Below are 19,984 nucleotides of genomic sequence, written 5' to 3'. Positions count from 1 at the left end.
AATGTTTTGGAGTTTCCATCATAAGGCCCAGATCTCAATCTTAATAAAAATTAATGGGCAGACCTGAAAAGGCATGTGCGAGCAAGGCATCCTACAAACTTGGCTCAGTTACATCAGCTCTGTCGGGAGCAATGGGCCAAAATTCCTGCCAACTATTGTAAGAAGTTTGTGGAAGGAAATACTAAATGTTTGACCTGCATCATATAGTTTAAAGGCAATGGGACCAAATACGAATGAAATGTATGTAAACTTCTGTCTAAAAAAAAATCCTTCTCATTATTCCAGGATTTAGCAAATAGAAATAATTTTGATAATCCTAAATGACCTAAAACAGGAAAAGTTTAGTCTGATTTCATGTCAGACAGTGAAGAAAAAAACATGGTATTTATATAGTGTATATGCCACCATCATTTTCAGAGGTAGTTTTGGAGCACACATGTATCGGGTTAATAAATTATTAGTTTGTGGTGGTGAGTAAAGATCTTGTTGCTTTTAGACACAAACTGTATTCAACCTTTTATTTGCAGAAAATCGCTCTGCAGTGTAAATAAAATGTCTTGTGCTGAAGTGGAATAATGGAAGAAAAGTGGATTAAATTGGTCTTGTTTTTGTTCCTTTCAGACCCTACGTACTTGGAGCCCGCCGATGTTCGTCAGCAGCTCAGTCAGTACCAGCTGGCGTCCCGCAGTCAGTTGTCTTCCGGCTCAACACCTGGTGGTTCTTTAGTGAGTGACCAGCGTCCAGAAGGCATCTACACATGTGAATACTGCGAGTTCAGCTCTGGCTACATACAGAGCGTCCGCCGTCACTACCGGGACCGCCACGGTGGACAGAAGCTTTTCAAATGCAAGGACTGCCACTTTTTCACCTGTAACAAGTAAGAGCGCACGAGTTTGAGTTTGAATTCGGTGTCGACGGACAAATCTAATGTTTAAATTGTCATCCTTAGAAACACCCTGGCCAAACACGCTGAGGCTGGCCATAACAACTATAACACTGTACTTGAAGAACCCCTTAAAGACCTGCGCTGCCCGCTCTGTCTCTACCACACCAAAAACAAAAGCAATATGATTGACCACATTGTCCTGCATAGAGGTACATGGCAACACAGCAAACTCGCGTCATTAATCATTGATAAACACACTCTAGTCCGTTAGGTTTGTCATACTAAGGCTAGAAAACGTTTCAATGGTAGTACAAATAGTAAAAGAAACGAACAAACACATCCTCTTGAAGTCAAAAATGGGAACTTTATGTACGTTTCTTTCAAACAATATTTTTTGCATGAGGTTTTTTTACTAAATTGTTTCAATCTGTAAGTTGTTGAAGCCTAAATGGTTGTAAGCGTGACTGTATCTGAACAGTTTTGGATAAGTCTTAAGCTGGTAGAGCCAATATAAGGCCACATGGAGAAAGACAAACAAATGAAACCACAGTTATAATAAAAGTTTTAACAGTACTCAAATTTGACACATTTAGAAGCTTGAACTACAACATAAATCTGGTGCACAACTAGGGATGTGACGATAAAGAATATCGTTTATCGTGATGAAAAGGGTTGACAATAATCATTTGTGGCGCTTTTTATGTAATCGTGATAATCGCCAACAAAGATAATCACCATTATGTCACCAGAACGTGCAGAAAAAACCTACTTCTCCCTGATGGTCTCCTCTAGATCACTGTTGTTTTCACTTATAACAAAGTACAACACTTTACCAGCTGTTTAAATATGGGACCTATTCATATTAAAATTGTAATATTCATATCCAGATCATTTTAAACTGTTAGCAACAATAATTAGCGTGATATAATCGTTAATCTCAATTATTTTAGCCACGATAGTCATGACACTAAATTTCATTATGTGTATGTAGCACAATCAAATCAAATGTGTCTTGTCCTCTGTCAGAAGAGCGTGTGGCGCCGTTGGAGGTGAGCAGGTCCAAGCTGTCGCGCCACCTTCAGGGCCTGGTGTTTCGCTGTCACAAATGCACTTTCACATGCTCCAGTGACCAAGCCCTGCAGATGCACTTACAGAAGCACGAGGCCGAAATCAAGCCGTACCAGTGCCAGCTCTGTTACTATGACAGCAGCCGGAAGAGCCAACTGGAGGAGCATCTCCGCCTGGAGCACAAAGTCAGTCTGTTTTCAAAATTTAATAAACTACTTTCGACAAAGAATTTTAGGCCTGAGTTATTATTACAGTTTATATAATTTATGTCACTTCATGCACATGCACCACTTCCTTCCTGTGGTGCAGGTTAAAGAAGAGCAGAACATTTGGTCCTGTCCCCTCTATTAAGAGCTTTAAGTTTGAGAAATGTTAGAGGCATTTAGAGCAGAGGTCTGCAACCTTTAACAGCGAAAGAGCCGCATTGGCATTTCATTTCACACCAGATGAAAGTCAGAAAGAGCCATATCTTTTTTTACAAGTAATGAGACAAAGTGAATAAATTTATTTAGAAGTAAGTCATCTGTTTGCAGCTAGTAATGCATTATAAAGAATATGTAACATTGTGTATTAACGTGGACTTTGTGGACGCGTTTTTTATTTTTTTATTTACGATTTTGTGCATAGAATTTGCTCAGAAGAATAGTAAAAAAAATACTCTTTGTAACGCTACAAACACAGTCAAATACAGACTTAAAGTATACTCAAAAAATGCACTTTAAGAAAAAGAAAGTTTAGGACAGCAAAGAGGCTTTAAAGAGCCACATGTGGCTCTTTAGAGTGGTTGCTAAGTAACTAAATGCTGAAACTATTATAAATCCCAAATCAATGCCTTTTTCAACAAATTTTAGTCATTCTGTAAGTTGATAAAAAGAACTTGCAAAATTCCAATTGGTTATTTTCTAATGACGCTTTGATAAACTGTCAAGGATGTGCCACCCGGAGAACAATCTGGTTTTGTTTTCATTTAAGATGCCAGTTCAGTTGGCTGTTTCTCGCTCGTCTTTGCTTAATCATTGTTTACAGTGGTACATGATTCTCTGCCACAGGACTTGTCCTCCATCACTCTGTTCTTGTCTTCAGGTAATTCGTAACTTTGAGCTGATGGGCCGGGTGATCCTGGACCAACTGGAGATGATCAAAGAACAAGGGAGCAGTGCAGAGGAGGAAGACGAGCCCGAGGTGATGGAAACTGTGGAGGATGGGAAAAATGTCACTGATGATGAAGATGAAATCATGGAGGACACTGAAGGAGAGGATTTAAAAGAGACAGGCGGTGACGAGGGGATGGATCATAATACACAAGAGGAGGAGAGCGGGGAGGCTGAGGAGGAAGAACAGAAGGAACTGAAGGAGGAAATTGCAGAAAAAGCCATTGCTCAAGGTACAGAAAGAATTATGAAAGACACATTTTACAAAGAATATTTTTTAACCTATTCATTTGTCTCGTTTTTACGCAGAAGTTCTCGCCTCTCCCACCAGTAGTAGCAGCGCTGGGTTGAGCAGTGAGGCGGGAAAACGTCTTCCTTGTGAGTTCTGCGGCCGCTGCTTCACCAACAGCTCTGAATGGGAGCGGCATGTCCAACGCCATGGCATGTGAGTGTTTTCAACCAGGTTATTATGACAAGTTCAAAGTTAAAATGTTCCGAAATATTAGGTTCGATGACAATTTGTGAAGATAAACTACGTATCATAAAAAAGCATATTTGTATTATTTTGCCCACAAATTTGTATTTTTGTGCCCGCTTGTGTTTGTATTTCTGCTGCCTTCATGTGCAATGGACATTTTATCGAGCTGAATATGATTAACTATGCCCCCTCGGGTTGTAATTTCCACTTTAGAACCGGGATATAATTTTGATGAGATAATCTTTCACCTTTCACCGTGGAAGATAGAAGTGAAAGAATGATGAATGAACAACGTTTTTTACTGTTTTGAGGCCTGTATACTGTAATACTGTGGCATTTACAATGTTAATCATCTCTATTTCCTTAGAGTAATTAAATATATTTGCTGTTATTTGCCTTTTCCTCAGCAGTTTGTCAGCTAGTGTCCGCAGTTACATTTATTAGTTTACAGTGTGTGCCAATTTAGTAGTTACCAATTTTGTACTTTTTCTGCACCTTTGTCACTCTTAGCCATTTCAGATCAAGCAAACTTAAATATTAGACGAAGATAAAACTGCATTTTGTGTTTGAGTTAACTGCCGATTTTATTAAGGGGAAAAAAAAGCCGTCTGAACCTACATGTGCCCCCTAAACCTAATAACTGGTTGAACCACCCTGAGCAGCTACAACTGCAGCCAAGCGTTTGCGATAACTGGCAATGACATCGCTGTGGAGGAATTTTGGCCCACTCTTTGCAGAATTGTTTTAAATCAGCCACATTGGAGGGTTTCCGAGCATGAACCGTCTTTTTAAGTTCATGCCACAACGTCTCTATTGGGTTCAGGTCTGGACTTTGACGAGGCCGCTCCAAAAGCCTCATTTTGTTTCTGTTAAGTCATTCAGAAGTGGACTTTCTGGTGTGCTTTGGATCATTGTCCTGCTGCAGAACCCGAGTGTGCTTCAGCTTGAGGTCACAAACTGATTTCTGACTTGCCCTTCAGGTTTTGTTGGTAGAGCAGAGTTCACGGTTCCTTTAGTCAAAGCAAGTCGTCCAGGTCCTGAAGCAGCAAAGGCCCAAACTATAACTCTACCACCTCAATGTTTCACTGTTGGCACAATGTTCTTTTTATCAGATGCTTTGTTCATTTGCTGAGTGCATCCAGATGTAACAAGATGCACTTTGAAACCTTTGTTTCATCAGTCCACAGAATATTTTCATCAAGCTGTTTTTTTGACAAAAGTGAGACGAGCCTTTGTTTTTTGTTTTTTTGTCAGCGGACTTTTTCACCTTGGAACTCTGCCATTTTTGTCCAGTCTCTTTTTTATGGTTGAGTCATGAACACTGACCTTTACTGAGGCAAGTGAGGCCTGCAGTTGTTTAGATGTTGTTCTGGGTTCCTTTGTGACCTAGATCAGTCGTTGCTGTGCTCTTGGGGTCATTTTTGTAGGCTGACCACTCCTGGGAAGGTTCACCACTGTACCATGTTCTCCATTTGTGGATAATGGCGCTCACTGTGTTTCAATGGAGTCCCAAAGATTTAGAAATGACTTTGTAACCTTTTCTAGACTCACACATGTCAATTACTTTTCTTATCTGCTCCTGAATTTCTTTGGATCGCGGCCTGATGTCTTAGGCTCAATATGGCCGACTTCACGTTGTCAGACAGGTTCTATTTACAGTAAGCGATCTATTGAATTACAAGGTCTGGCATCATCAGTCCTGGGTGTGACGATGGAATTGAACTCATCTTTCCACAATAATACGATTAATCACAGTTACCTCATCGTTTAACAAGGGGGCAGTTACTTTTTCACACAGGTTTACTTGGGTTATCTTTAGTTAACTGTGACATATACAAAATAATAAGAAATCTGGAAGGGCACAGCACTTACCAGTAAATATTCTACATAACACACGGAGGCAGCATTATTTAGAGGTGGAATGTGCTAATACATTTGTTTCTTTTCTTATTTGCAGGGTGGTTAACAGCAGTCCAACAGACACCAGCAGCAGCTCAGCAATAGACGCTCCCTCTTCCATGCCCTCGTCAGTGTTACCCGAGTCTGGATTAGACCTGTCCAACAACAACAACAAAGAGGAAGAGGGCCTCAGTAATGCACCACCACCAAGTCCAACCCCATGTGTGGAGGACAAAGAAATGCTCGACACCAAAAATGATCAGCAGATTGGGTGAAGACGTGATGGCCTCTTGGATTCATGTGTTAGTTCTAGTGTTAGGTAGGAGCTGATGTTAAAATAGGACGTTAAAGAAAACAAAAATGACTTCTGTTGAGTTCGCACATTAATAGGTTTAGTGTTACACATACTGTTGTGTTAGATAGTGCTGAATAAAAAGCAATCTAGCCTTTGTTCCGTAGAGCAAACATATTGGTTATGCATCACAAATCAACAGTGCAGATGCCCTATAATATTTTCAAAGGTGTCAGTTTGCATTTTCTTAAATGATGCACCTTTTATCTTTGCCCCATTAACTAAATCTAGGTGTATGGTAAACCCTTAAATATGTGACAGCATTTACACATGTGGCCCTGTTCAAACAACCTTTGTTTTCACTCTCATGTGTTACATGTGTAGATTTCCTGGTAGAGTTGCACCTTAACTATTTCAGAAAAATAATTTTCATTTGTAGATTACTGTTGCCACCATTTTTGTAGCAAATTGCTATATGATAAAACCTTAACATTATACTACGTATAAGTACGCCTTCACCCTGTGGCACCCTTTAAACCTTACAATATTATATTATTGTGCTAGTTTCTTACCCGTTTAAATGGCCTCTGTTAACAGTTTTCAGTAGAGCGGCACATATGCAGCTGAACGGCACTATAGCATAAAATCTTCAGAGCACAATTTCTGAAGATGGTTTCATTGAACTGGAGAGAATTGCGTAGCACTGTCTAACCTGCAACTGTGAGACTTATTGAAAATAAAATGATCTGGCCCCAACTGTAATGGCTCACTGCTGAATCAGAGCAGAAGTGCCTTGAGCTTAACGTGGTGCAGAAAAATATGGAAATTTAAGTTAAATGTAGCTTTAAAACAATTTGTGAAATTATTCCCAACAAGACAATCTAGAAGTGATTCTGGTTTCATTTTGGCTGTTGATGAGTGGGAGCTTATAGATTGTCAATTAAAGAGCATTGAATTCTGAGCATCTTGTGCCCATAATACATTTTAGGAAACACTGTTTTGTGCCACAAGAAATCCTGCAGTTTCAAATGTCATTATGTTTTTTTTGTTTTGTTCCAGAACAAATATTACCTGAATTCATATGAAGATGTTGTCATAAATAATATTGACAAAAAGGCAAAGATTGTATTTAAGGATGTTGCTGCTCGAATGCCCTGAAGCCTTATAGAAGATCAGCCCATTTACAAATTGTTGGTTTGAATTGGATGTGCGACTTATAAGTTCAGAGATGTCATTTTCTTTTTTTTTCTCTAAAATTCTAATTATCAAACCTGCTAACGTAGAATAGAGGATAGAATAAGAGGGCTCTGAGTAAACCCAAGTCACTGTTGCTGTCCGTCACAAACCTCAGAGTCAAGTGTTCGGTTTGTGCTTTTACAGGACGGTTGAACTCTTATTACATAGAATAAAAAAGATGGAAAAGCTTTGGACCTTTATGAAGCATCATGCTGTTCTTCAATCACTGGTTAAATGCCCCTTTTGTACTTTAAACAATAAGATCAGATAACAGCGATGTACAATATTTATAGATGCAATGTTGTTTTTTTAGACCAATTAAAATAATAGCATTTTACATCTAAATGACATAATTCATGAGATTTCACTTTCTCATGACAAGAATGTGTTACCTTACTATTGTGTCTCCAAAGGTTGTTTGCTCCTTTCACTGGCTGTCATTAACAGGTAGTTCTGTAGCATCTCCTTGTACTCCTGAGACTATACTACCTGTCACACAGGTAGAGCGCTGAATCATATACAGTTCTTTTGTTATACATTTCTGGACCAGCTTGTAGCTTTTCAAAGTAACCATGTTGTATAAATGAGCTTGGTGAAGAAGCTTGTCACTTAGTCTGATCCAGGACATTTATTTAAACCATTCTGGTGAAATGCTGCCAGACCAAATGGTGATTGCGTGATCGTTACAATAGAAGAATGACTCTTAATCCCCAAAGTGAAGCCTCTTCTGATGACACACTGGATATTTGTACATAAAGTTTTGTTTGTTCATGATGCATTTCTCTTTGCAGACTGTTGTCTCCCTAGTTTGACATTAGAATTGCTCCTTCTTGCCTTTATTCCCATATCAATCTGATTACCTGATGGTGGGTTGTGATGTTGCCTAGAATGATTGTTTACAACTTTATTCCATTTATCTCTGGATATTCTGTAAATATTGTAATTCATTGTCTTTTTTAACTTGATAATAAAGTTATCAAATAACAAATGGGTTTTATATTGATGACTTTTTTGGTTTGGTCCTGTTCTTGTTTAGTCTTGGTGCAGTCCATGCCTCTGCAGTGTTTCCTTTGCTTCTCAATGTGTTCGCTTCAGTGTTCACTTGGTTGTCAAGGAATGCAAGTTTTCATTTCTTAAAAATATCTCCAAGACACCTGGTTGTGAGTCACTACATTTGAAGGGGTGATGGCAGACTGACGACCCCTGGAGACTGGAGCAGAAGACACAGTCAGGGGGGAGAGCGGGGGAAAGAAGGACACTGCTGCTGCTGCCGACTGGAGCTGCATAAGGAATACTTGATGAGCGTGTACTTGGGCCAAGGCAGCAAAAGCACTGCTCCTGAAGTAATAGCTGAACGACTGAGAGAAGGGCAGAATAGAGATGAGGGACACAGAAAGAGCAATACATAAATATAGCCAACAATTCACTCTGAGTTGTCAAATCTTGCAAAAATGGTCCAAACGTTGTCAAACATGGTCATAGCCACGTATTGTGTGTAATAGATTTGTAGCCCTGTATTTGCATGTTACTATAAGGCCAAAACTCCTCGTTAAAGCCTAATCTTGGCAGAATCTCGGCAGTGCACAGTGTGGTTGGTACATGGTTTGGAGGCAGCTGGAAATAGGCCCACCAGGTGCCACAGTGAGGCGCCAATGACAAACAAAAAATGTTTTCTTAGGCAAGGCACTTCAAAATTGCCTTATATGTGGTGGTCACAGTTCCAGTGGCGCAGATTGTCAGCCTTTATCATTATGATTATTATTATCATTACACTGGTCAACACTACATTTATTGTCAAAGTTTTTATAGCTGATTTAGGATAATTTTGATGTGCTGAATCCAAAAATCACATTGGTTTTGCTCAATCAGGTCAACGTTCTGAACTAAGCTACATATTTGTTTTTGGATGATTTTGTTTACATGTATGAGTATTTTCACGTCATATGATGCAAAATTCTGTTATATTTCTAGCTATAAACAAATTCTGAAGATTATGACTAATTGTTTTTTTTTTTTTTATATATTACAAGTGAATGAAATGGCTTCGACTAGAAGATCTTGCAAAAATAAGCCTGACATATTCTGCTACATCTGTAGTGAATACACCAATGTTCCTCACAGGAATCAAGTCACAAGTTTCATAAAGTGTGCTTACCATGATTATTTTGGGATTAAACTTGGTGACCAAGATGAAGCTTGGGCGCCACACATGGCATGTCATGCACCGAGTATCTGCGTCAGTGACTAAAGGCAAGAAGAGTTGTCTGAAGTTTGGAATTCCCATGGTTTGGAGGGAGCCGACATCAATAGCTACTTCTGGGCTATTGATGTGACTGGGATCAACAGAAAGAACCGAAGCAGCCTCAAGTATCCTGACAGTGAATCAGCACGTCGTCCTGTAGCTCACTGTGATGAAATTCCAGTACCTGTCTTTGTAGAAGTTCCTGACATCAGTGACAAAGATTCCTCCAGTGTGGTTTTAATTGATGCTCCACATCCTTTTTCCCAAAAGGAGCTAAATGTTCAGGTTTCCTGAGAATCTGGGATCACTGAGTGATGAGCAGGTGGAGAGATTCCATCAGGACATAAAAGAGATGGAGAGCAGGTATCAGGGACGCTGGGATGCAGTTATGATGGCTGATTACTGTTGGACTCTGAAGAGAGACATCCCTGCTGCTGAGCATTCAAGGGGTTCATAAAAACAGAAGTTCATGTTCTGAATTCTGCACAATGATAACGTAACGTTCCAATTTACATGGACTTACCTTTATCAATTAACATAACGTAACATTTGATTAATACATTCTGTTAGAAAACTATTTTTTAACTCCTAAAACATTTTTTGGATGAGAAATATTAAAGAAAATCAACTTATAATGTCACAAATTTTTAATCAATTTAGTCAGAAGATCGGATTTTTCCAAATCAAATTAGCATAAAAACCTGACCTGACTGAGAAAAATGGATATCATTTTTGGATTCAGCGGTGCTAAATGGTCCTCAATTCAGTTGAAAAAACACAGACAACTTTCAAAAATGCTTTTTTTGTAACCCAGTGTTATTTATGTACTGTGACTTTAATGTCTTTCTTATTCTGTAAAGCACTTTGAATGTACAAATGTACATGTACAAATTGTGCTATACAGATAAACTTGCCTTGGCTATTATTATTATTATTATTATTATTATTATTGTTATTAGCACTAGTAGTTGTAGTAGTAGTAGTATACTTTTTATTTTTTGTACAGTATGATTATTAATATTATTTTTATTATATTTATTTTTATTATTATTGTTGTCTTTATTATTATTCTATTTTACTTATTTATTATTATTATTATCATCATCATCATTATTATTGTTATTATTATTATTCTATTTTATTTATTTATTTGTATGATTATTGTTGTTGTCTTTATTATTATTATAATCATTATCATTATCATTATTATTATCATCGTTATTATTATTATTATTATTATCATCGTTATTATTATCATCGTTATTATTATTATTATTATTATTATTATTATTATTATTATTATTATTATTATTATTATTATTATTATTATTATTATTATCATTGTTGTTGTGGTTGTTGTTGTTGTCATTACCAGTGAGTCCTCTGGGCCGGAGGGGGCGCTGTGGTTCTTTTTCCACGGCGTTAGCGGCGAGTGAAGCCCAAACAGTGATGGCAGCTGACAGCTTGAAATGCTAAAGCGAAAACAGCTACATTTTTGGGCGATTTGACCTTTCTCTTTTTAAGTAGTTATATACCACAAAAACGGGCAAAAATGTTAATAACTTTCAGAACCCTGCAGCAGCAAACCTTCAAAGTCGAGATCGATGAAAAGGAGTCGGTAAGATGCACATGATCAAACTGCTGTGTGAGTTGAAGCTGACGCATTCAAGTTTCAGCTCTAATTTATCACATTTTAACAACCGTTTCATGTGAGGTTTGTGTTTTATGATACTTGAGAAATGTCCGTCCGCTGTGGTCCAAATAACCACGTTTAACCGCATTTAAATGGACAGAAGTTGAGTTAGCTTTGGTCTTAAGCTTCACGCTGAAATGAACGTGATTCGGATCTTATTGAACGTAAAGTTTGTGTCTGTTGTTTGTGGATAAAGTAAAATAAGCCTGTGTAGTTTGCCTCTGTCATGTTGATCTTCTGTGACCGTTATGTGATTCAGCGTGACGAAGCTAAGACAGAAACAACAGAAAGATGCACAAAGATGTAAAATCAATTACAATCTCATAGTCTACTGTCTTTAAGGCTTTAATTCAAACAAAAGTATCTGTTATTTGGACAGTTTTACGAGCAGGTTGTGATGTTTTTACTGTCGTTAGCTGTGCTGCTACATGTGGCTAAGTGATGAGTCATGAGTGTAAACACCTCAAAGCTTTAAATAAAGATTTATTGGGCTATTTCCAAAGTTCATCTTTTGTGCTTTAAACAATTATATCAGTTGTCTTTTTTATTTTTATTTTCCTGCAGGTTAAAGCCTTAAAAGAAAAGATTGAACAAGAAAAAGGGAAGGACTTCCCTGTGGCTGGGCAGAAATTAATATACGCAGGTAAGATTTAACATTTATCACATTTAACATCACACACTGAACATAAATATGAACTCATTTAATAACTTTTCATAAGATTCTTTGTAGAAACAAACATCTAAATGACTGGGTTTCAGATTACATCACAACATTCTAGGGCTGGGCCAATAATGTTAATACAGATGGAGGGGGGGGCATAGAGTGTTTACCATCAGGAGGACATCAGAAGGACATAGTGTTTACCATCAAGAGGACATCAGAAGGACATAGTGTTTACCATCAGGAGGACATCAGAAGGACATAGTGTTTACCATCAGGAGGACATCAGAAGGACATAGTGTTTACCATCAAGAGGACATCAGGAGGACATGGGGTGTTTACCATCAGGAGGACATCAGGAGGACATGGGGTGTTTACCATCAGGAGGACATGGGGTGTTTACCATGAGGAGGACATGGGCTGTTTATCACTGTCTATCACAAGTTATTTCTGGTTTATAGTAATTTTCCTGTGTTTTTATCACTATTTACTTTAGGTAGAATCCTGACAGATGACATGCCACTTACAGAATGCAAGATTGATGAGAAGAACTTTGTAGTTATCATGGTGACAAAGGTTAGAAGAAACAGTGTTATTTGCATTTGGTGTGTGTTTTGGTCTGTAATATATTTTACTGTATTTCTCCTAGCCTAAGGCAGTGACCTCAGATCCAAAGTCTTCCACATCTCCCCCTGCAGCAACAGCTCCAGAACCTCCTGCTCCATCATCCTCACCCTCTGACAGTTCTAATGACACAAAATCAGAGGAGAAAGAGCCTTCATCTGGAGATACTAGTTCATCACCTGAAAGGTAAATGTATGTTAAAGGGTTTGGGTTTTATGACAAAAATAAATCATGATTACCTTCCTCATATTGATCTCTATTTTAGGTTGAATTTTATTTGTCTTAATAAAAACTAATGAAATTGATTGTCAGTATTCATTTCCTTGACGTAAAGACTTTAATACATTTCATTTAATACAAAAAAGTAACATTTCTTTCTCCAAAAACTCAGACTTCAGCTCCACACCATACAATACTCGCACACTGCATGCTCCACATACTTGATCTTGGTTAAAATTGGATTATTGCACCAGCATAGCTTTGTGTGGCGTACCATTCATTTCTTCTTTCTTTCTCGTGCAGTAGCGCTGAGTCGTCAAGCACAAGCCTAATTAATGAAGCAGTTTCATCTTTGGGTAAGTAAGATTTGCTCTTTTGTAAATGAAGGTTGGTTTTGTACAAAGTGAGCTGGTGTATTATTTAAACTATCTATTTTCCATGTTCTGTCTTTGTTTCCTTTAGTGACGGGTCCCTCTTATGACGCTATGGTGACAGAGATGATGTTAATGGGTTATGAAAGGGAGCAGGTGGTAGCAGCTTTAAGAGCCAGCTTTAACAACCCAGACCGAGCTGTGGAGTACCTTCTCACAGTAAGAATAGATGTTTGAGAGACTTTTTTCCCTTCACTGTATGTGCATCTTGACATTTGTTTTTCAGGGTATTCCAGGCATCGACCAGGGACAGGGAACGGCACCTGAAGCTGCTTTACCGTCAGTAAGAAGAGACGCTGTACCTCCAAGTGCTCCTGCTAACACTGTCTCGTCCCCAAGTGCTGCAGGAGGCAAGTACCAATTTCTCGTGCAGGTCATGTTGGTGTGCCCCATGGTGCGATAAATTATACATTTTATATTATTTTCTGTTCTGTTAGTTAGGATCATGTACATCACATCTCATCCAACAAAGAAAAATAAGCGCCAGTTTATATTCACTGGTGTTCAGTACTTCATGTACATGTTTTTGGCTTGAAGTTGAAGGCAGAGGACTTCTCCAGAGAGCACACAGAGCAGATCCTTGTTTAGAGCGACTCTGGGTCAAACATGTGCCTCTTAAGCTGATATCTGTAGGTGCTTGTTTGGATTCATGTATGTCTTCATGTCCTCTCAGGCAATCCACTGGACTTCCTTCGAAACCAGCCCCAGTTCCAAACTATGCGACAGCTGATACAGGGAAATGCATCTTTGCTTCCAGCTCTTCTGCAGGAAATAGGCAGAGAAAACCCTGATCTTTTGCAGGTATACTTCTGAAGTTAGTATTTTATTATCCCCGAATATGCTCTGAACTCATTAACTCTGTTTTAAAATGTTATCCAACATAGGAGATCAGCAACCACCAACAGGAATTTATCCAAATGTTGAATGAACCTAACCCAGGGTCAGTGCCAGCTGCAGGTGCTGGAGGTGGGTCTGTGAGAGGCGGCAGTACAGGTGGACAGAACTACATTCAGATCACACCACAGGAGAAGGAAGCCATTGAGAGAGTAAAGCAGTGCTTTTTCTTCCTAGACTAACAAGATAATACCTTAATTGTCTCTCATGCAGTTTTCCTTCTATTCCAGCTAAAAGCCCTTGGATTTCCAGAGGGTCTTGTTGTTCAAGCCTACTTCGCTTGTGAGAAGAATGAAAACTTGGCCGCAAATTTCCTTTTACAACAGAATTTTGATGAAGATTGAGAAGCCACATAAACTGTTTATATCTGGTTTGATTGTTCAATTGGGAAAACTGATTATATGTCTACAATAGGCTTCAATTAGTTAAATGTTTTATTAACTTTCATATTCTGATCTTGTAGCATTCAATGAGATGTTTGTTTGGCAGTATTCAAACTTTATGAATTATTTTTGACGTTTACTTATAAGATGAACAAAAATTAAAACTGCTTATTGATCCACAGACTGTTTCTTTGTTTCCTAACGTTAACATTAAACATTTTTACATTTTTAAACATTAAAAACACTGACAAACACTGCCATGACAAAAAGCTGACTGCTATAACCCGTTTGGCCTACAGGGGGCACAAGAGACCAGCATTTCCATTAGAATTTGGCCACAAAGATCATTAAAGTACAAAACTAGTTATTAGTGCAGTTCATATTTCAAACAATAAAGTTTAAACTGTAGTTGAATGTCTTTGGTAAAATTATACTAAATTACAATCAATGAACAGTTAAAACACAAGTTTTTTCTATATTCGTAGTTGGACAGAAGAAATAAAACATGTTCAACTGCTGTTCATAGTAAATGACATCTACATTTTTATTAAACTGTAACTTAAAAAACATGAGCATTTTTTTTACAAATGTACAAATTTTGGTTTATATTACATATTTTGGCTATAAACAAAAATCTTTGTTCAGAGTTATTCAATACAAAAATATGCATGTCTTATACAAATTATTGCACTTACCAGTTGCAGTGCATTGATGATTGCCATCTTTACTGACTGCAAGGGTCAAAACATATGGCACTTTGAAGTTTTCACCCTTTGTCCCTTTCTTTGGTACCTTTTCATCTCCTCACTGAGCACCATTCAGTATAAATAATATTGTACCTGAAATTAATAGCATTGCAGGTAAGACATATATAAATACATAGATTTATTTAATACAGTGTGAGTCTTTATTGGTGTGTGCTGGTAGAAGGCCACTGGAGATGCTGGTTGTTCCAGTTTCATTGACAAAATACATTTCCATTCATTTCCTCAGTGGATGGCACCTGGTTATCCAAGTTTTGTCATTTAAAATAAAGTATTTCCAGTTTGGTCCCTTTGGTGAACCTCTTTCACTGTGACTGAAAGTTTATGTCTTGTGTGATTTTTTTATTTCAGCTGTGAAATCACAGCCCGTCTATTTACTTCTGTCACTAGGCATTTTCGGTTTTGGTCATAAGTTTGTTCACCTTGTTTCCCTGTGTATCTGCCGTGCAGATGCAGTCAAGTGTCATAAATGTCTCTTCATGTGAAGAGCCAGGTGGTCCGACCTGGAGAAGGCCCGGTCACATTTCTGACACTGGAAAGGCCGGTGGCCTGTGTGCTTCCTGTAGTGGCGGGTCAGTTCATCAGAACGTGCAAATTTCCAGCCGCAGCCCTCCCAGTCGCAGTGGTACGGCTTCTCGCCTTCAGAGGAAACAAAACACATGAACCGTTAAATGTCTGCCTCCAGGTTGAAAGGGACAGAAAAGAGGTCTATCCTGTCCTGCAGCCCATATAGAAAGGCTAGTGTAATCTGTCTATGGTTTGTGTTTGAGCAGCGATCAGTATCAACCTGTTTGACTGCACCTGTTAAACAACACCTCACCCCCACCTCCCCCACCTCCCCCACCTGTGACAGACTCTAGTACAATGTGCTGCTACATCATAAACACCGGTCTCTCATATTATTAGAGCTGCCATCAAAAGCCCGTTACTGAATTAACCGGTCACCACAGCAGAACCAGAGGACTCGTGTGGACAGTTCTGTACCTGTGTGTGTGCGGTGATGTGCTTTCAGATGAGAGCTTTTTGTGTAAGTCTTCCCACAGCCAATATAGTCACAGGTGTGTGTGGCGACTCTCTTCCTCGGCCAGGAGCGCCGACCACGCTTGGGCTTAGGTTCCTCTGGTAGACAGTCGCCTCCAGAAACCATGTGAGGATCTGGAGAAATAACAAATATGATCAAGAACATAAAAAAGTACAAGTTACAGTAAAGATATTAAAATTATTATCATATAAAGTCATTAGGTCTCTATTCCTCATTTAAACATAAAAACAAAGTAGGCGTGTTTTGAATCTTAAATGAGACACATGTTATTTTATTTTATACTTAAGTTCATCTCTTTTTAGGCCTGTTTAGAAAGAATGGTCAGAGAGTTATTATTACTGTCACTATTACTGATTTGTCAACACTGTGTTAACAACATGTGTCTTGAGTTAAAAAGGTTTGAGTTAAAGGTTTATTAAAACATCCTGACATGATATGTTTTAAATTCCATAGAGGAGGGGTAGGTCACGTACCCTGGTAGGCCAGCGCAGAAGTCTGGGAGTACGACGGAAATCCTTGCGTTGGGCTCTGGTGGTGGTACCCCTGAGGCGCCAGGGGCATCTGTGAGTGTGGGTGACCGAGCACCTGGTGTTCCCTGCTCAGAGGATGGTCCGGAGACAGCGAGGAGGAGGAGGACAACCTGCCACCTGCCACTGCTCTCGCTCCACCAGAGAAGCCGTGGAGGTCCAAGTGTCCGGGGCGCTGCTGCTGGCTGCTCCTGCCTTGAGAGTTCACCCCTGACAGGTGCAGGTCCATGGGCTGTGACATGGTGCAGTTGTTTGGGTTCTCCTGCTTTATCCTCTGGCACGAAAAGTTAGACGGAGAAGTGCGCAAAGGGTCCGTGACTGAGTTAACACAAGCTTTGCTAACACTGATCCCTTGACTATACTCCCCTGTGTCTATTGTAGTTTTCACCACAAACTTGCCATGGAGGCTGGTGGGGTGAAGATACGCCGGGTCCAGATCCGGCCTCATGAGCTCCGCCACAAACCCCCCGGAGGGAGAGACATCGTTGATGTCCGGAATGGTGTAGAGCAGTTCTGTTGTCGTGGCCTGAGGAGAGGGCAGTGGGTACGGAGAGGAGAAAGGTCTGGGGGAAGGAGACAGGGCATGGGCTGAACTGCAGGCCAGGGCGTCCTCCTGCTGCTGCAGCTGCTGCTGCTGCTGCTGTAAGAGTGAGTTAGACAGGATGAAGTCGTAGTCCAAGTCCAGGTCTGGCTCTGGGTCCTTCTTGGACATGCTGCTGGGACTGCAGGCAGTGGGGAGGTCTGGGTCGGAGCAGGTGGTTCCAGTTGGCACACAGGATATCTTAAGTTGGGACAACTCCTCCTTCCATCTCTAGAGAAAAGGGTCAAAGACACACACTTTAGCTCAGTCGTACCTTTGTGTTTTAATGTAGTGAGTGTCAGGCCCAAAATAAATATTTGCTAATGCACAAAAAGAACGACTGACTGTGAAAATGTGCTCTGTTCTTTTCAGTCAGTTTAAGGCTGAGTTCACACTGGTTTAGTTCTGGTTTAGGATTAGCTCAGAATTTAAATGTGAAATTTTGATGTGGTCCATGTACAAGTGTGAATGCAAAAAGTTAAGGTTTTGTAATTGCTCTACACGGAGGAAATCTGTCTTGTTTTGAGGTTTGGTCAGTGGATAATTTGAACTTGAGCTTTTAGAACTTATGACTTTGTTAGAAACTTAAGGAGTCCCACTGTATTTAAAGTAATCTAATACAACAGAGCACCAAGACAAAAACTAAATCCAAACTCTCCAACTTCTAAAGAGCATGTGCATTTCACAGGCCGCAGTCACAGTGGGGTCACGGTGCGTGTCGTGGGGTCACAGTGCGTGTCGTGGGGTCACAGTGTGTGTCGTGGGGTCACAGTGCGTGTCGTGGGGTCACAGTGCGTGTCGTGGGGTCACAGTGCGTGTCGTGGGGTCACAGTGGCAGTAGTTGTCCCATGTGCTGCTGGGTAAAGTGGTGCAAACTCCTGGCAGCCACTTTAGGCTCTGTGCGTAATGCCCACGTTAGCGCTGGGGCAACAAAGTTAAAATGAACAATGACAAGTTAAACTTTTCTAACCTTTTATCTAAGAGTTTAGAGTGAAAATGAAATACTCACTAAATTGGCACTTTCCAAGAATTCTGTCTTGATTGTTGGGCAGCTGGCAAACGTGGAAATTGACGGCAGTAACGTGCCGCCTAACGCCATCTCGACGTCATTTGGAGGCTGCCTGGAATAAAAACAGTGTTATATCCCTCCGAGGAAATCCAGCTCGGTCCACAAGAAAAGCCCAAAGTTGTGCTGGATCCGCACCTCATCAATGAAGAGTTTCCCTGGGTCTGGGACTGGAAAAGGCTGAAAAATGAATGGCTCGCAGTTCCAAGTTTTCCCAGTGTCTTTTGTCTAAACTCTGTCCCCGGACATGCTGGTGCTGGGTGGGCTGTGAGGTGTGTGCGGGGAAGACAGAGCGGCGTCGCACGGGGGAATCCCTCGCGCTTGTTGCCACGCAGAGACCGGCAGCGTCAAATGCGCGTACGCCGGGATTCTATCCTTTAAATGCTCAAAGCGCCTGAAACGGGAACGCCCCGCGTTTCCCTGGAAACAGTCTCAGGAGAAAAACACATCAGAGCAAGAAGAGGGAGTGTGTGCGCGAGAGGGCGCGCGAGAGGGCGCACGTGGAGGAGAGTGCGCACCGAGAGCGCGCGCAACGTTTGTTTGTAGCGACTGGTAACAACAGAAGGACTACCTGTTATTTATCTGTTATTTAACCTGTTATTTACCTGTTATTTAACCTGTTATTTACCTTTTATTTATCTGTTATTCACCTGTTATTTACCCTTTATTTACCTGTTATTTAACTGTTATTTACCTTTTATTTACCTGTTATTTATCTGTTATTTACCTTTTATTTACCTGTTATTTACCTTTTATTTACCTGTTATTCACCTGTTATTCATGAAAAACCTCTATTCCACAAGTTTGACTGTTCTGTGCCATAATAATCTGCTCAGAAATACTAAATACTAAATACTACTACTACTAGGCTAATACTAATACTAATAACAATAGCAATAATAATAATAATAATAATTTAATTTAATAATAACAATAATAATAATAATAATAATAATGTTAAAATGAGAATCTGCAGCTGGTTTAGTTCCAAAATAATCACACAGGTTTATTGAAAAAAAACACAAAAAAACAAGAAATGTTTTTTGCAAACTGAACCCTTAAAGTTAGTAAAGTTTAGGTTGTCAGACGTACATAGAGGCCTAGAAGTGTCTGTTAAACTTCTCACACTGAAGGGCAGAAAATACTCAACCTTGTGATTATCCCCAGACCTGATCCAGGAGTATTCCAGGTCAAACTGGGAAGTAAAACACCGACCTGCACCAGGAGTTACACACAAGGACTTACTCAAAAAAGGAGACAAATGTGGAAAAAAAAAAACTGACACCAAATTGAGCAAAGACTAGAATTAAAGAGGACTCTGCAATCCACCAGCACAAACGAACACTTGAGAAACACTTACCTGGAAATACGACTAGACAGATTTAAGCCCCTTCACTTCACACTTACCTTACCGGTTCATTTGCATTGACCTCACCTCACCTTTCCCCGGGCTTTTACTGGAAGCCCTGCAAATAATGTCATTGTGTTTTGCCATGTTATAGCGCTCACCGTGTTTTGGGGAGGGGGGGTTTAGTCCGTCACCTCAGAAATTCAGACACATGATCCACTGACTCTTTGGCGTTTGTACTTTTCTGCACCTGTGGACTGTATAAAGTCTGTTAAGAGTCGCTCAGATGGTTTAACGCTGCGCTGATGGTGTCCCAGTTGGAGTTGTACTTGTACTGTTTGCTCACAGCTAACAGGACCATAATAATTAGGCTCATTGACTCAAGAGTGATAAGCAAACAGTGTCGCCGCTGATCCTGCTGCATCAGGATCTTGTCAGTTCAGTCAGCAAACATTCACATTCACACGGCAGCTTGTTAAAGAAGTTACTGTTGGTCGTTA

At 39.8% G+C, this 19,984-nt stretch overlaps 3 protein-coding genes across 7 annotated transcripts in view; 2 read left to right on the top strand and 1 right to left on the bottom strand.

Moving 5' to 3' along the window:
• Positions 1-7,998, top strand: part of znf462 (zinc finger protein 462) — a 36,031-nt gene extending 28,033 nt beyond the window's left edge. For all 3 annotated transcript variants that reach the window (XM_033989182.2, XM_033989183.2, XM_055231873.1), the window contains exons 8-13: positions 622-877; positions 950-1,095; positions 1,913-2,139; positions 3,038-3,338; positions 3,415-3,550; positions 5,541-7,998. In XM_033989182.2, coding sequence (XP_033845073.1) covers positions 622-877; positions 950-1,095; positions 1,913-2,139; positions 3,038-3,338; positions 3,415-3,550; positions 5,541-5,757 — 1,283 coding nt within the window. In that variant the 3' untranslated portion in view covers positions 5,758-7,998. The remainder of the gene's footprint in view (positions 1-621; positions 878-949; positions 1,096-1,912; positions 2,140-3,037; positions 3,339-3,414; positions 3,551-5,540) is intronic.
• Positions 7,999-10,661: 2,663 nt separating this feature from the next.
• rad23b (RAD23 homolog B, nucleotide excision repair protein) lies at positions 10,662-14,334 on the top strand. Of its 2 annotated transcripts, none has more exons than XM_033989218.2 (10): positions 10,662-10,870; positions 11,510-11,588; positions 12,103-12,182; positions 12,256-12,416; positions 12,756-12,805; positions 12,912-13,039; positions 13,107-13,230; positions 13,554-13,681; positions 13,765-13,926; positions 14,005-14,334. In XM_033989218.2, exons 1-10 carry the CDS (start codon positions 10,805-10,807, stop codon positions 14,116-14,118), a joined length of 1,092 nt encoding a protein of 363 aa, XP_033845109.1. In that variant the 5' UTR covers positions 10,662-10,804; the 3' UTR covers positions 14,119-14,334. The 2 variants fall into 2 exon arrangements, with proteins under 2 accessions (XP_033845109.1, XP_033845108.1); XM_033989217.2 differs by having other exon boundaries at positions 12,753-12,805.
• A 349-nt stretch (positions 14,335-14,683) lies between these two features.
• Positions 14,684-18,508, bottom strand: klf4 (Kruppel-like factor 4). 2 transcript variants are annotated; one of them, XM_055231888.1, is made up of 6 exons: positions 18,275-18,508; positions 18,080-18,191; positions 16,437-17,301; positions 15,906-16,076; positions 15,344-15,560; positions 14,739-14,996 (listed from the first exon to the last, which is right to left on the bottom strand). In XM_055231888.1, exons 1-5 carry the CDS (start codon positions 18,277-18,279, stop codon positions 15,385-15,387), a joined length of 1,329 nt encoding a protein of 442 aa, XP_055087863.1. In that variant the 5' UTR covers positions 18,280-18,508; the 3' UTR covers positions 14,739-14,996; positions 15,344-15,384. The 2 variants fall into 2 exon arrangements, with proteins under 2 accessions (XP_033845107.1, XP_055087863.1); XM_033989216.2 differs by having other exon boundaries at positions 14,684-15,560.
• Positions 18,509-19,984: the final 1,476 nt, after the last annotated feature.

This window comes from Periophthalmus magnuspinnatus, chromosome 23 (assembly GCF_009829125.3).
Source record: "Periophthalmus magnuspinnatus isolate fPerMag1 chromosome 23, fPerMag1.2.pri, whole genome shotgun sequence".
NCBI classification, from domain to species: Eukaryota; Metazoa; Chordata; class Actinopteri; order Gobiiformes; family Gobiidae; genus Periophthalmus; species Periophthalmus magnuspinnatus.
This window is presented reverse-complemented; position numbering and strand designations above follow the sequence as displayed.